Genomic DNA, 13,708 nt, shown 5'->3' on the forward strand with positions numbered 1-13,708 from the left:
AGCCAAATATTCATATTTCTCAAGGACGAAGGAAGTATAAAAATTCATGAGTGTTTTATAATTTGATTGTGCAATTACTTTTTGTAGTTTTCCTTATTACGTTTCTCCTAGTGTTCGAAGTGTAATAGTCTATTCACTTATCAAACGAACTTTGATATTCGTTTAATGTGTCATTCATATCGATTGTTCTTTATCTAAGTTTTGTTGGTGAACAACAAATACTTGGATCAACAACTTAGAGAAGAAAGTGTAAGGAATAACTCAACAAATTACAAAAAAGTAAATTGTGTATTTCTTTATCTAAGTTTTTGTTGCAGTGTGCTGATTATAGCTATATACTCCCTCCATCCACCATTTAAAGATTCATTTTGATTTGACACGAGTTTTAAGAAATTGTTTGACTTTGTGAAGAAAAATATAGGGAGAAATTGAGTGGAACGTGGGACCCACTTAAAGTATTAGTTTTATATTGGATTGTAAATGTAAAAAGTTAGTGGGATGTGGGGTCTGCATACTAAAAGTGTAATAAAGTAAATGGTTCCATAAATCGTTGACAAACCAAAATGGCAAAATGGTTCTTTAAATGGTGGATGGAAGGAGTATCATCTATACAATCACTCACGCATGGCTCAACAAAGGTTACACTTGAGACCACGGATTAGGGAGTCGAGGATGAATGGGAGGTCGACACGAGAATCGATAAGCTCCCAGTTAGATGAATCCAAAAGAGAAGGGTTTGAAGAAGAAGATGATCACCGTTGGACATAAAAATACGACAATTTGTGTAGCATCGAATGTGAATGTTCCTTCATCCAAAGAAAGAACGATCATGATGTAACATTTGTTACTAATATTGGTATAAAAATAATTTTTTGGACGTAATACAATCCAAAATGAAATAGAAGAAAAAGGAGTACAAATGAACTGTAAATAAATTGATAGAAACAGAAACTTCAAAACCATTATATAAAGCGAAGTCATAGAATCTTCTTTTCGCAAGACGAGATACGCTGATATAGTGCTCTCAGATATATGGCATGTTGTGTCTAAAGACTAAATAATTTCATCCCCCCTCCCCCCGATGTGTACAGGCCCGTAAACTGCCATGCCTCCAAGTCTACTAGCCCCCCCCCAGTTGGGTACAGGCCCATAAGCTTGTTAGGTCCACAGGGGAAATTAATCCCAGGTTGCGCCTTCCAGGGTTCGAACTCGTGACCTCTAGGATATGACGTTGTATCCTTGCCCCTTTACCGCTAGGCCAAAAGGCTTGGATACGAAATAGTTTATCTCATTTGTAGGAACATTGCTGACCAAACAAATTCCGTCAAACTGGATGAGGCAAATGGCCTAAATGCAGATCTTCAACAAGGAAGGATGCAGAGAGAGCGTGTATATTATGTCATGGAGTGAGTTGGTTTTTCAAATTGAGCTTGATCTACTAAGTCTATGTAAAGAAGATGTTGGTTTCTGAATTACAAGAGATAAACATGACGTAATACAACCCAAAAGAAGGAATACAAAAGAACAAACTAAAACGAAATTACAAAAAAGAAATTGAAACAGTTTACCATAAAAGTGGAAATAAGCCGAGTCGAGGAGGCCTATTTCCGCAAGACAAGATATGCCCCGCTAGTGCTCTCGGATTGGCGTGTTGTCCCTAAAGATAAAACGGCGCAACACCGCTATCAGCAGAACTCCGGCAAACTGGATGGAGGAGAGGGCAGAGCTTCGACAGAAAAACAATGCAAAAGAGAGGAGAGCTTATGAATGCACAATGTGTTTGAATTGGTGTTGGAATGGCTAGCCTATTTATGGCAGCAACCGCAGGCACGTGCTCGAGGAACGACGGGCGGCGGCGGCGCGTGTGTAGGTCCTATAACCCATCTTAGTCTACTATAATTATTACATGTAATGTAATCATTTTTCTTATTAAATACTACTACCTCCGTCCCCAAATATTGACACACTTTGACCCGACACGGATTTTAAGAAATGTAATGGAAAGTGAGTTGAAAAAGTTGGTGGGATGTGGGTCCTACTTTTAAAATATTAGTTTTATAATAAAATGTGAATATGAATGAGTTAGTGGAATATGGGGGTTCACTACCAAAAATGGTAAAAAGTGAAGTGTGTCAAACTTTCAGGGACGGACCGGAAATGATAAACTGTGTCAAACTTTCAGGGACGGAGGTAGTAGTTTAATAAGGTTGTAACTTTCAATGTGGGATAATTAACTCTGTTAATTAATTTCATGGCTTCTCTCATCGCAATTTTACCAAACTTTAATCCATTATTTTCTCACTCATCGGGAATCGGATTTGAGAAAATGAATACACCACGATCATCTACTCCGAACGTAAATCAACGCTAAATCATTTAATTTTACAAAATTAATGTCTTGTTGAAATCATTCTTGGTCAAAGTCTTTTGACCGGACATAAGATTCCAACAGAAGATTCATCATAAGGTTCGGAATTTATAACAAAATTCCATGCTTATACATATTTTCGATATTTTGTAAATACAAGTATATAATTTTACAAATCTTAATCAACAGATTACATGGACGAGGTCCCTTCGTCAAACAGCCAAAGCAACAAATAACAAACAAAATTTCCCAATGCTTCGCAAGGCTATGTATTGCTAATAGTACAGCCAATGCAACAGAACCAAGGCTAAAAAACTGAACTATTAATTCCAAGAATCCATTCTGTATTATTCATATGTGGTCACACCGATAAAGAATCACAATCCATATATTTACAGTTCTTGCTTGCAGAATGCGTCACTTTCTGCAGTATCTTAAACAAATCCTGCAAATTGAGCGTTTATCGCTCTCTGCAAGCAAATTCAAGCCCTGTGCATAACTCTCCAAATAAAAACATAACATATCAAAGGTCTAGTCAGAGAATTATCCCTCAAAAATTTGATATAATTCAAGTTTGGACAATCATGGGAAAAGAGCTTACAGTTACAGGGGTAGTAGGGAAACCAGAATTGTTGCAAATAAGGAGTCACAAATACATACATATCACAAAGAATGGTCACGACAACAACAGATCATGAAAAATGTTCAACAACATTAGCTTGACAAACTCAAATTCAAACTCATTGGAGATATGAAAAACATCAGACTAGCCAAGCCAACACTTCATGCATTCTTTTCTGTTTTTTTTTTCCAACCTATAGAAGCTTGCCGAGACATACTAGCTGATCATTTGGCCATCATCACCTTGACAAATTCTTCGTAGTTGATCTGTCCATCGCCATCAACATCAGCTTCCCTGATCATCTCATCAACTTCCTCGTCAGTCAGCTTCTCCCCGAGGTTTGTCATCACATGGCGCAGCTCAGCAGCAGAGATGAAGCCATTCTGATCCTTGTCAAACACACGGAATGCCTCTTTTAGCTCCTCCTCTGAGTCAGTGTCCTTCATTTTCCTCGCCATCAGGTTCAAGAACTCGGGGAAGTCAATGGTTCCATTACCATCAGCATCCACCTCGTTAATCATGTCTTGGAGCTCAGCCTCAGTGGGATTCTGACCTAGGGACCTCATTACAGTTCCAAGCTCCTTTGTGGTAATGCAACCTGTCGAGCAAATCCTAAGTTATACAGATTCTACATAAAGATTAGTTGATTCGACAATCAGCAATGCATATGTCAGCAGATAGTACCTCCATTCCATGTTAATTGAGTCATTTTTCTATTTTGGTATGTTCCGTGATAATTGAGTCATTTCTATTATGACAAAAAGTAACCATTTTTCTTCCTTTATTCTCTCTTAGTATATTCACTATCCACGTATCACACTATTTTTAATCTTTGTGCCGAAAAGGAGCGCCTCTATTCAGGAACGGAGGGATTACTATTTTAGATCTTGCACATCCTAAGTAGATCTAATATCTAAACGAATAACATGACCAAGTTGAACAGTATGGTAAAGCTCAATTACAAATTCACAATCTACGATAAGATGCAAGAGCCAACGAAAGATGAACTCTCAAATTATAAACATTGCATTTCCCAACACAACAACTTTCCTAGGGCTCCACAGCAAACTATGGAAACATCGAAATGCATTAATACGATGCCTACATAAGCTCTAAATCGCAATTTTGACGTATTAATTTAAGCTAATTAAAAGCCACAGTTCGGATCAACCAAATCAGAAATACACAAAAATGAAATCAAATCCAAAAAAAATAGGGCGAGAGAATAAGAGAAGCTGCGAACCATCGCCATCCTTGTCGAAAAGGCTAAAGGCCTCCTTGAACTCAGAGATCTGTTCGTCAGTCAACTGATCCGCCATTACTCCGCCTGTAAATGCTGAATAATTTGAAGGATTCTTCTTTTCCTTTTTCCTTGTTTTGATTTTTGGGTTTTGAAATGAAATGCCAAACGAGATGGCCTCCTATTTGTAGCAAAACAAAACAACCTTATTTACTAATCAGCTTAATTAGCATCTTTAATAAAAAGGCAAAAGCAAAAGAAAATCGTTTTTATAATCACGTAATTTCGTTATTAAATCGTAGTCATACGATTTTTACACTTTCAAAGGCCAATTCAGATATTTAGTCACTCTATTTTTGTTTTTTACATTCTACGAATTTTTAGTATATTAGATCGATTACCATGATGAGATTTGAAAAAATTAACCCATTATCTTTCTTGAATTTCGTAGGCTTTTCTATTAATATTCGCGCATGCTTCCGTGTAATACTATTGCACATGAAAATTCTTAGTCTGACTAAATTAAGGCATTCCTCAAAAAAATGATGTCATTTAAAAAAAATTCTCATTCAAATAAAGTCATTTGTCTCGGATCTATTAATTGAAAAAAAAAATATCTTACCAATTAAATTTCTTTATCACTCTACAATAAATAGTACTTTTTGGGATGAAAATTAAATTTCTTTATCACTCTACAATAAATAGTACTTTTTGGGATGAAAATGGTACGTAGAAATGTTCAATATATATTCTCTCCGTCCCATTGAAGATGACCCATTTTTCTTTTTAGTTTGTCCCAACTAAGAAGACACATTACTTAAAATGAAAACACCTTTATCTCTACTTTATTCCATCTCTCTTACTTTTACTCTCTCATCTCAATACACAAAATAAATTTGCATAAAATCCCGTGCCACCCAAGAAATGGGTCATCTTCTTTGGAACGGGGGGAGTATTTAGTAAAGTATTATAGTTCCATCTATTTGTCATTTCTCATTTGTATCCTTTTACCCATTATTATAAACCATAGTAGTATTAGTTCAATAAGTGATAGAAGTTGTAAACTGAAGCAACCATATATTAACATTCTTTTTTTTTAACCACAGGTATACCGAACAAATCCGACTAATCATGCTCTACTAGGCTTGTGGATTAAGGCCGGAAGTCTTCTAGCAGGTGGCGGGGTTTGAACCCGTGACCTCATGGTCATTACAGCTCCGCACTATTAATATTCTTTAATACTACTATAATATAGGAAGCTGGGTTATTTTTAGAGATGGTTAATTAAATTTCCTCAATTCAAATCTTGTTAAACATCACTTTAGCTCATCAATCTCTTATTGTGGTCATAGTCTACCTTACAAATTGTGTAAACCTTATGGAACTTACAGTTTTAATACATAGTTTTGTTTTAACAATTTTTATTACTAACAACTTTAATGAAATGATAAAATCAAATAAGATTTTGATTTTATTTAGCTTGGTATTAACATAATACTCTGTTGGTTAAAAATTTAGTGATTATCTCTTATGTTTATATGAGTAAATTGAATTCAAGCTATTAGTTGATTTAGTAGTTGGTTTACTTTGAGGGAAACTTATAAATGTTCCTATATCTTAAATTTATAAGACAATGTTTAATACTAAAAATATATATTTTTATCAATTGTAATAAACATTAAATAATAATAATAATAATAGCATGAAATTGGAATAGTGATGGGAGTGGTATGTACGTTTATGATTTATCGAATAATTTACTTATTTTATGATTGGAAATGTAAAAGCATATTCGTTTACGCGTTGTACGCGGTTCCTACGCGGAACCTTCCTGTTGACTTTAAATTGAAATGGAAAAGCATGATCTTGTCTACGCATTGCTGGGGTAAAATATATCTATACTTATTTATTTACTTTAAAATAGGAAATTAGAATAGGGAGGGCAGCCGTATGTTTGGACAACTCCATCTTCTTCTTCTTTTTTTCTTATTTCTTTTTTTTTTTGGTGCGTTTGCCGGATTGGACAACTCGGCAAACGCACAAAAAAAAAGATGGAGTCGTTACTATATTCGATTTTGTAACTCGGTTTCAACTTTTTTTCTCTATTAAAAGTTAGCATACCTTAATGTACACAGCACAAAATCATCGGAACTAAACGATCCACTTAAAGTGGATGGAGGTGTTGGAATTGTGTCTAGGTCAAAAGACTTTGACTAATAATAAATGTGACAAGACATCTAATTTTTTGAAATTAAATGCTCGATCAACGTTCTGAGTAGATGACCGTTATATTTAGTTTCTCAAATTCGATTCTACGCGAGTGAGAAATATTATATATTAAAATTGGTCACAATAAAGCTAGAAATGAGTTATGCGAAAAATGAAGGGATTAATTAACTAAATGTTAATTATCCCATGTCGGGGATGATAAACCTCTTTGATGAGGTATTTAATATGACGAATTATTACGTGTAATAATTATCGTGGAATAAGACGGGTGATAAAGTCCACACGCGCGCACCGTCGCTGACCGTCCGCAATCCGCACACCGTGACCTGTGCAACTTGGACTTGGATTTTGGATCTTGACAATTTATCTTTAGGTGATCTTTGGGCTATTCTTTAGAGCTAGTCATGAAGCGTGGTTCGAGCCCTGCATATTCTTTTTAGACCACCCTCAAATTCCACGTTGTCCCCGACTCATAGGGGTCCTAGTCCACATCGTATCCACGATGGACCCCGCGCATAGCGGGTGACAAAGGTCCCCGATGTACCCCATCGTGTAGCGTTGTCCAGATGCATTGTGTCTCTTCAGCTCCCAACGGCTAGTGCAACTGTTTAGTAACCCCAGCGGTTACAGTCAATGGCCTTGATGACAGACATTATATCTATTAACTCCAGCAACCCCTGCTTGCATACACGCTCTCTTCCTCTCTGCATAATCATCCCGTCGAAGCTCTGCCCTCGCCTTGCTCCCGTTCATTTGAGCTGTGTAGTAATTTTTACATGTAAGATGAATTATTACGTGTACGAATAAATATTGTGGAATAAGACGGGTGATAGAGCCCACACGTGCGCACCGCCGCCACCGCCCGCACGCGAGCCGCGACCCGTGAATCATTTCTCATGTCCCATGCTTTGTGCACCGTGACCTGTGACCCCTCACCCGTGCACCATACACCGTGTGACTTGGACTTGGATCTTGGCAATTGGTCTTTGGGCTGTTCTTTGGAGTTGGTCGTTGAGCGTGGTTCAAGCCCCGCATATTCTTTAAAGACCACCTCATATCCCACGTTGTCCCTGACGGACCCCGACTCATGGAAGTCCCGGTTCACGTCGTGTCCACGATGGAGCCCGACGCATAGCGGGTGACAAAGTTCAGGCAAGGACAAGGGGGACAATGTTGTTTTTCCAGTTGGTGATGTTTTGTCCCCTATTTTGATCGACAACTTGCCCCAAGAATCTAATGGGCTATGAGTGGAAGACTCTGAAGTAGAAAAGGCCGGGAAAACGACTAGATAACCCGATCTTGGGCCGATGAATCAGTTATCTGAAGCACCAGGTGTGGGACGATTGGATTCAATTGCCACTGATCTACGGGCTTTTCCACCACTCCAAGTTGTCGTTGCGCGTGGTTCAGGCCATAAGCCGAAAGGCCTGGTCCTACTTGGGTAAGGTTGTTGTTACTAGTTGATACGCTCGGATTTTGCACTGTTTTAAGGCCCTTAATTGGTCTGTTTTCAATGTCTAAATCGCAATTGATGTCCATATTTTACATGTTTTAACTATTTTGGTATTTTGACATGTTTTGTGAGAATTGTGCATATTTAAGCTAAAAAGATAGGAAAAAGTCGAAGATGGAAGTCTGGAGCGTTTAAGACGTCCAGCGGCCCGCTGCGTGTGTCGCAGCGACTGCTGGGCTATAGCGACCGCTACACCTATAGCGGTCCGCTCCGTAGAAAGTTGTGCTAAAAATCTGAAGACGCCCAGCGACCGCTGGGCAGTGCGCAGCGACCGCTCGAGAAGATCCTGAAGCCACTGAACTAAATTGCAACGGCCGCTACAACTCGTGCAGCGACCGCTACACAAATGGGCAGAAGCTACGGGCAATGCACAGCGACCGCTGGCCAAGGTGCAGCGGTCCGCTGCGAAAACGCGGCGCATGTTATGACCTAGATTTTCTCCAGATTTTACCAAAATTAGCAACCTTTTCCTTATATCCTTAGGATTCGAATTTCCCCTATATATACCCACTAAACCCTCTTCATTCATATCCACTTTTTGCCTCACAATTCTAGAGCATAATATTTGGGAGATCTTCGTTGTGCAAGAGGTTGAAGACGGATTCAAGTGAAGATCAAGGCTATAGGATTCTACCTTTGGGTTTTATCGCTTTAGTTCTTATTTTTACATTGCTTTCCCTTCAAACTATATTTTTAGATTATTCTTTCATGTGTAACTAAATTCATAGGATTTTAGAGATGTCTTAGTAACTCTTATTGGTTTATACAATTCCTTTTTCTATTTAATATCCGTTTTATTTTTACTTCGTTTCTTCCTTAAGTTGTTCCGTAATACTGCATGTTTGAGTGACACATTCGATGATGATTTAATATAACTTGCTACATAATCGTAAAAGAAGGTTGGCGAGTTAGATCCACTTAATAGACACTACAATTAGCTTCCCTTAAAACGGCACTTTTAATTGAGAATGAGGACTTTTCAAGGGTCTTTGGTGCTTTTAGGAGTTATAAATCTAGGATTGACAACCCTAGTGTTAGTAATCTACGCTTGTACCGCATGGGCATAAATTATGTGACTTGTTCTATCGAAGTATAAACTGTGCTAGGGTGTTGTAGTTGCAATTTGTATAATCATAATTGTGATTGCACATCCCTGGACTTCTCTTATCTCATATATTTTACCTCTAGTTTGTGTTGCAATATGATATTTACCGCTTTCAGTATTCTTGTTTTCAAAAGTTTTTCAAAACCTATTGTTTCTCCAAATAGTAAAAGAAGCTTAGTAGAAGGTAGCCAGTCGGTGATATTATTCCCCGTGTTCGACAACCCGGTACTGACCTTTAGCTATACTAGATCTACCATGTATACTTGCATGTATTTTTATTGCTAATAAATAGTGCATCACTAGTGCAAGTGGTGTGCCCCCAAAGGATCTTGGGCCGAATCATGATCCAGCTGAGACACATCCAGCGAGACAACGGTCGTGCAACCGTGGCCAAAATTATTATGAAGATCCGGAGAAACTAAGAGAGTAAATCAGTCGAGAACCGCTCTTCGTTATGCTCAGCCCGTCCAAAAGTCGCGTCGTCGTTAAACGCTGACCTGTCTCAATGATTGTGACAACATGGAATGTTAGGGGACTACAACAATCCCGTAGATAACCTGTTGTTGTGTACTTTATCAAGTTTAATAAAGTTGAAGTCATGGGTTTCATTGAGACAAAGATAGAAGATACAAATATACAGATGTTCGTAGCAAGATACATCCCCTTATCTGGATCCCTCAGACGGTGGATCTGGACGTTCGGAAAGTGGAAGAACAAGCCATCCATGTAACACCCCTTACTCGATCTATTAAACCAAATAATTGGTGTCACATTTCGATACGCTCAACCTTTTATTACGATTAAGTCTTTTTACTGTGTACTTTTTTTGGTAGCAACTAACACACTATTAAACAATTAGCAACTTGCTACAACAAAGAAAACTATCGACTATACATATCTATAAATCCTCAACTAAACATGTCATGTACACACCACTTTAACTTTCTCGACAAAAGAGGCAGTGCGCACAACTGTCCATCTAGCAACATCTCTCGCCACTATACTCTGCAAAAGGGAAGAGAAAGGGAGGTGAGCTTAAGCTCGTAGTGTAACCGCATTCCTAAATATAATCCTTAAGATTTCCATCGATAACACTGTCACACAGTAATAACGTTGTTACCTAGAAAGTCATACCACATCTATTTATATTATATCTCCTAATCTTATATCAATTTATATACCACTTCACATAATATCAATTCTGTCAAATCATATAACAAACATAATTATATAAATAAAATTATACTTTCATCGTTAGTATATTAGCAACCTGTCAACCACAAAATATTCGCCACCAAATAAATTTGTCGAATCATAGAAATGATAGAACCAGCATAATTATATAAACAAGTTGCACTTTCAAATAATAATATAATACTTGTCAAGTAAAGTAATCTTATCCCAATATAGTGCAAATATAGTAATTAATTCTATCAATTCTATCACTTTATTTCATCAACCAACACAATATATAGTTTTTGAGATAATCACTTCACTTTGGATCATTTTAGACACGTATATCTTCTTTGAATCCCATATAAATAACACTTACTCCATCCATCCGTGAATAGGAGTCCCGTTTTTTCCATTTTAGTCTGTCCACGAATAGGAGTCTTGGTTCACTTTTACCATACATGGTAATAGGGTCCCACCTTACACTAACTCATTCCACTCATATTTCATTTAAAACTAATATATATAAGTGGGATTCCTATTCCACTAACTTTTTTCCACCCACTTTTCTTAACACTGCAGACTCTTCCCAATTGATCGACAAGCTGGCAACGACCTAAACCCTAAATCTTGTCTATAGGGGGTGAAGGCATATTTGCTTTAAGTTTTCCCTATCCCAAGAACGGTTAACACCATGATTGTGGTGATTGCAAGACATATCCTTCTGGGGTCGAAGAATGCGAATGTTGCATGAAAGACATTTGTTTACCAAAGGAAGAGGGTGGACTTAGCCTTCAGGACTTGGATATGTTGAATACTACCCTTCATGAAAAGATACTCTAGAACCTGTTTTCCAAGAAGGACCACTGCGGATCCAATGAGTTCTTATGTGGATCATTCATAATGCAAACTTTTGGGAATGACAACCTACGGTGAAGCAGGACTCGCAGCTCATTAAGCATATTATCTCAATCTGTGATGACATGTTCTTAGGTGTTCAAGAGAGGATGTTGCTTATTTGTTGACCAAATGGAACAATCCAAAAGTCACACAAGAAGCGTATGAATGTGGTTCAGACCAAAAGGGGAATGAAGATTTTGATCAAAATTTGTGTGGAATGATTTCATCTCCTAGATTGCCCTTCGAGGAAGATTACAGACACGTGATTGTATCAATTAGGTGACCATTGACAAAACTTGTGCAATCTTTCAACACATGAGGAGTCAGTTCAGCATCTCTTCTTCAAGTCATCTAAAACTAAGAAAGTTTGGGAGGAGGTCAGATTTTGGATTAACCTGCGAAGAAGAAGAAGAAGAAGAAGAAGAAGAAGAAGAAGAAGAGAAGAAGAAGAAGAAGAAGAGTTACTACTATCAAGAACACGATCAAGTGATGGAAAGGGGTAAAACTGGATCTACTATTGTGCATAAAGCGGTGAGGATTGCTCTTATGGCCTTGGTCAACTTCATTTCTAAAGCACGCTATGGTCATATCATTGATGGGAAGCCGTTTGAGGGGCTAGACTAGTCTTTCAAGCTTACCCATCGTGGATGTGAAAAGGAACCCCATTGGATACCTAATGCGCCTCATAATTTGGACACTTTGGTTTCCATTTTGGGTCTTTTTTCCCTTTTTGGGATCTTTTTTCTCTTGGGGTTTTGATTCCAAAAGATTTTAACGAGGGGCCTTTTTTTTTAGGGTTTGTGAGAGATCACTTGGGGCGTTTTTTGGTTTTGCCATTTTTCTATTCCTTGTTTACTTGGGTCCCCCGGGTCTTTGCTTTTAATACTCCTAAAATTTTTTAAAATTTTTCCTATATTTAATTTATTTAATTTTAAAAAACGTGTAATCTTTGGGGAGGAAGTCCACGTACATGATGATTCATTTGTTGAGTGTTTCATGCGACATTCTTTTTTTTCAATTCATCCTTTTGTTATTCGTAATAAACACCCACCCAAAAATTTATATTATAGTAAATTAAAGATCCCAAGTTGCGATACTTAATTCAAAAACCTATTTGGGTATTTTTAAAAAAATCACGATCACGCAAGATCGGGAAAACGATATATGGGAAACAACTACCTAGATAAGGCAAATAAATGTAAAATTTGGTTTACCATGTATAGAGATAACCAGTCATATAAACTCGTCCTTTCATTTTTTTAAAGAATAAGAATGAATATTTTACTTTTTTCCAGGGCCCCGGGAAAAAACGATCCTGGCTCAAAAGTTTCATCATAGCCAAAAAAACCATTCTACCTTTTTCACCAAATTAAGTCCGAAATCGAACCCCCCCAAAAAAGTCGTCGGGAGGGGACCCAAACCAATCCGGATAAAAACTTGGGAAACAAAAGTATCACTAGGATTCAAACGAATGGGGGAAAACTACCCCTTATGGTCAAGATTGATCAAGGTAAAGATAGGGGGGAGGGGCTTTTTCCCATTCGAAACGAACCACCAAGCCCCGGGGGGCAAGGGGTTTGAGGAAAAGGGGAAACATCTCATCATGTTCTCCGGATCGTAGATAAAATCGGGGACGACATCATCTCCTTTTTTGCGCCCAAAAAAAATCAAAGGCGGGGGAAGCCTCGCCGGACTACGAAAAAAAAGAGTAAGTTTTTGTTTACGATCTAGAGGAGAAAGTAATTAAACGAAAGGAGACCGGGTTTAAAACATATTATCGGGTCCCCCCCGGGGGGTCAAATAGACGGGGCCCCGGGCCCCTTCTTCTTGGGGCGGAACGACCCGACAGGTCTTCGAACGGAAAACGCTTTTGGGGTTCTAAGGGTTGAATCGAGGACAATCGACGAGAGATTCTAAAAGGGAAAATCCCACCCATCGTGGGGGCTACCGGAAAGACGGGGGCCCCTGGGAGAAACCGGCCCAGCCCCCCCCCCCCCCCAGTGCCGCGCGAGAAAGCCATTCATCATTTGGGGTTGGACACGGGGGCCGTAAACAACCGCCCCCGCCCCAGTACCCGCGCCCGGACCCACCCCCGCCGATAGGGGAAAACCCCCGCCCCGACACCTCCAAGATGTGGTGTTCTCCTTTTGGGCAAAAAAAACGGGAAACCGCCAAACGATTTGGGTTCCGGGGTGGTGGGAGGGCGCCAAGCGAGGGGGAAACCGGGGTTAGGGAAAAGCCCCGGAGTGGGGGCCAAAAGTTTTACAAACCCTGTCAAACGGGGGAAACAACCGTTGGGGGGCAAGTCCCGAGGGGCAATGGGCGGCGGGGAAACCCCAAACCGTTGCACCAGAAGGCATGTAAATAAATCCATAATAATCGGCTATTTAGCAAATTATTTAGACAAAAACTATTCCCTAAATTTTCACATGTATCATGCTCATAACGTTAAATGTTTAAGAATATTGAAAACCCAAAACATGCTTTTCTACGGAGAGAATAATACCTAATTAATTTAAAGAATTTAAATTAGGGCTTCCACGTGTAGCTTTTAAAAA

General features: G+C 38.6%; 1 protein-coding gene across 1 annotated transcript; it reads right to left on the minus strand.

Moving 5' to 3' along the window:
* Window positions 1–2,911: 2,911 nt before the first annotated feature.
* On the minus strand, window positions 2,912–4,399 carry LOC125187911 (calmodulin). The gene is made up of 2 exons (XM_048084570.1): window positions 4,234–4,399; window positions 2,912–3,588 (listed from the first exon to the last, which is right to left on the minus strand). Exons 1-2 carry the CDS (start codon window positions 4,307–4,309, stop codon window positions 3,215–3,217), a joined length of 450 nt encoding a protein of 149 aa, XP_047940527.1. The 5' UTR covers window positions 4,310–4,399; the 3' UTR covers window positions 2,912–3,214.
* Between the last annotated feature and the right edge of the window lie 9,309 nt (window positions 4,400–13,708).

Source organism: Salvia hispanica, chromosome 5, assembly GCF_023119035.1.
Source record: "Salvia hispanica cultivar TCC Black 2014 chromosome 5, UniMelb_Shisp_WGS_1.0, whole genome shotgun sequence".
Lineage (NCBI taxonomy): Eukaryota > Viridiplantae > Streptophyta > Magnoliopsida > Lamiales > Lamiaceae > Salvia > Salvia hispanica.

What these genes read in the sequence shown, in the direction of transcription:
- LOC125187911 (XM_048084570.1), bottom strand. Translation starts at nt 4,309, where the DNA reads ATGGCGGATCAGTTGACTGACGAACAGATCTCTGAGTTCAAGGAGGCC. An exon ending in TTTCGACAAGGATGGCGATG is followed by an intron (nt 3,589 to 4,233) that starts GTTCGCAGCTTC and finishes TTTGCTCGACAG; the next exon opens with GTTGCATTACCACAAAGGAG.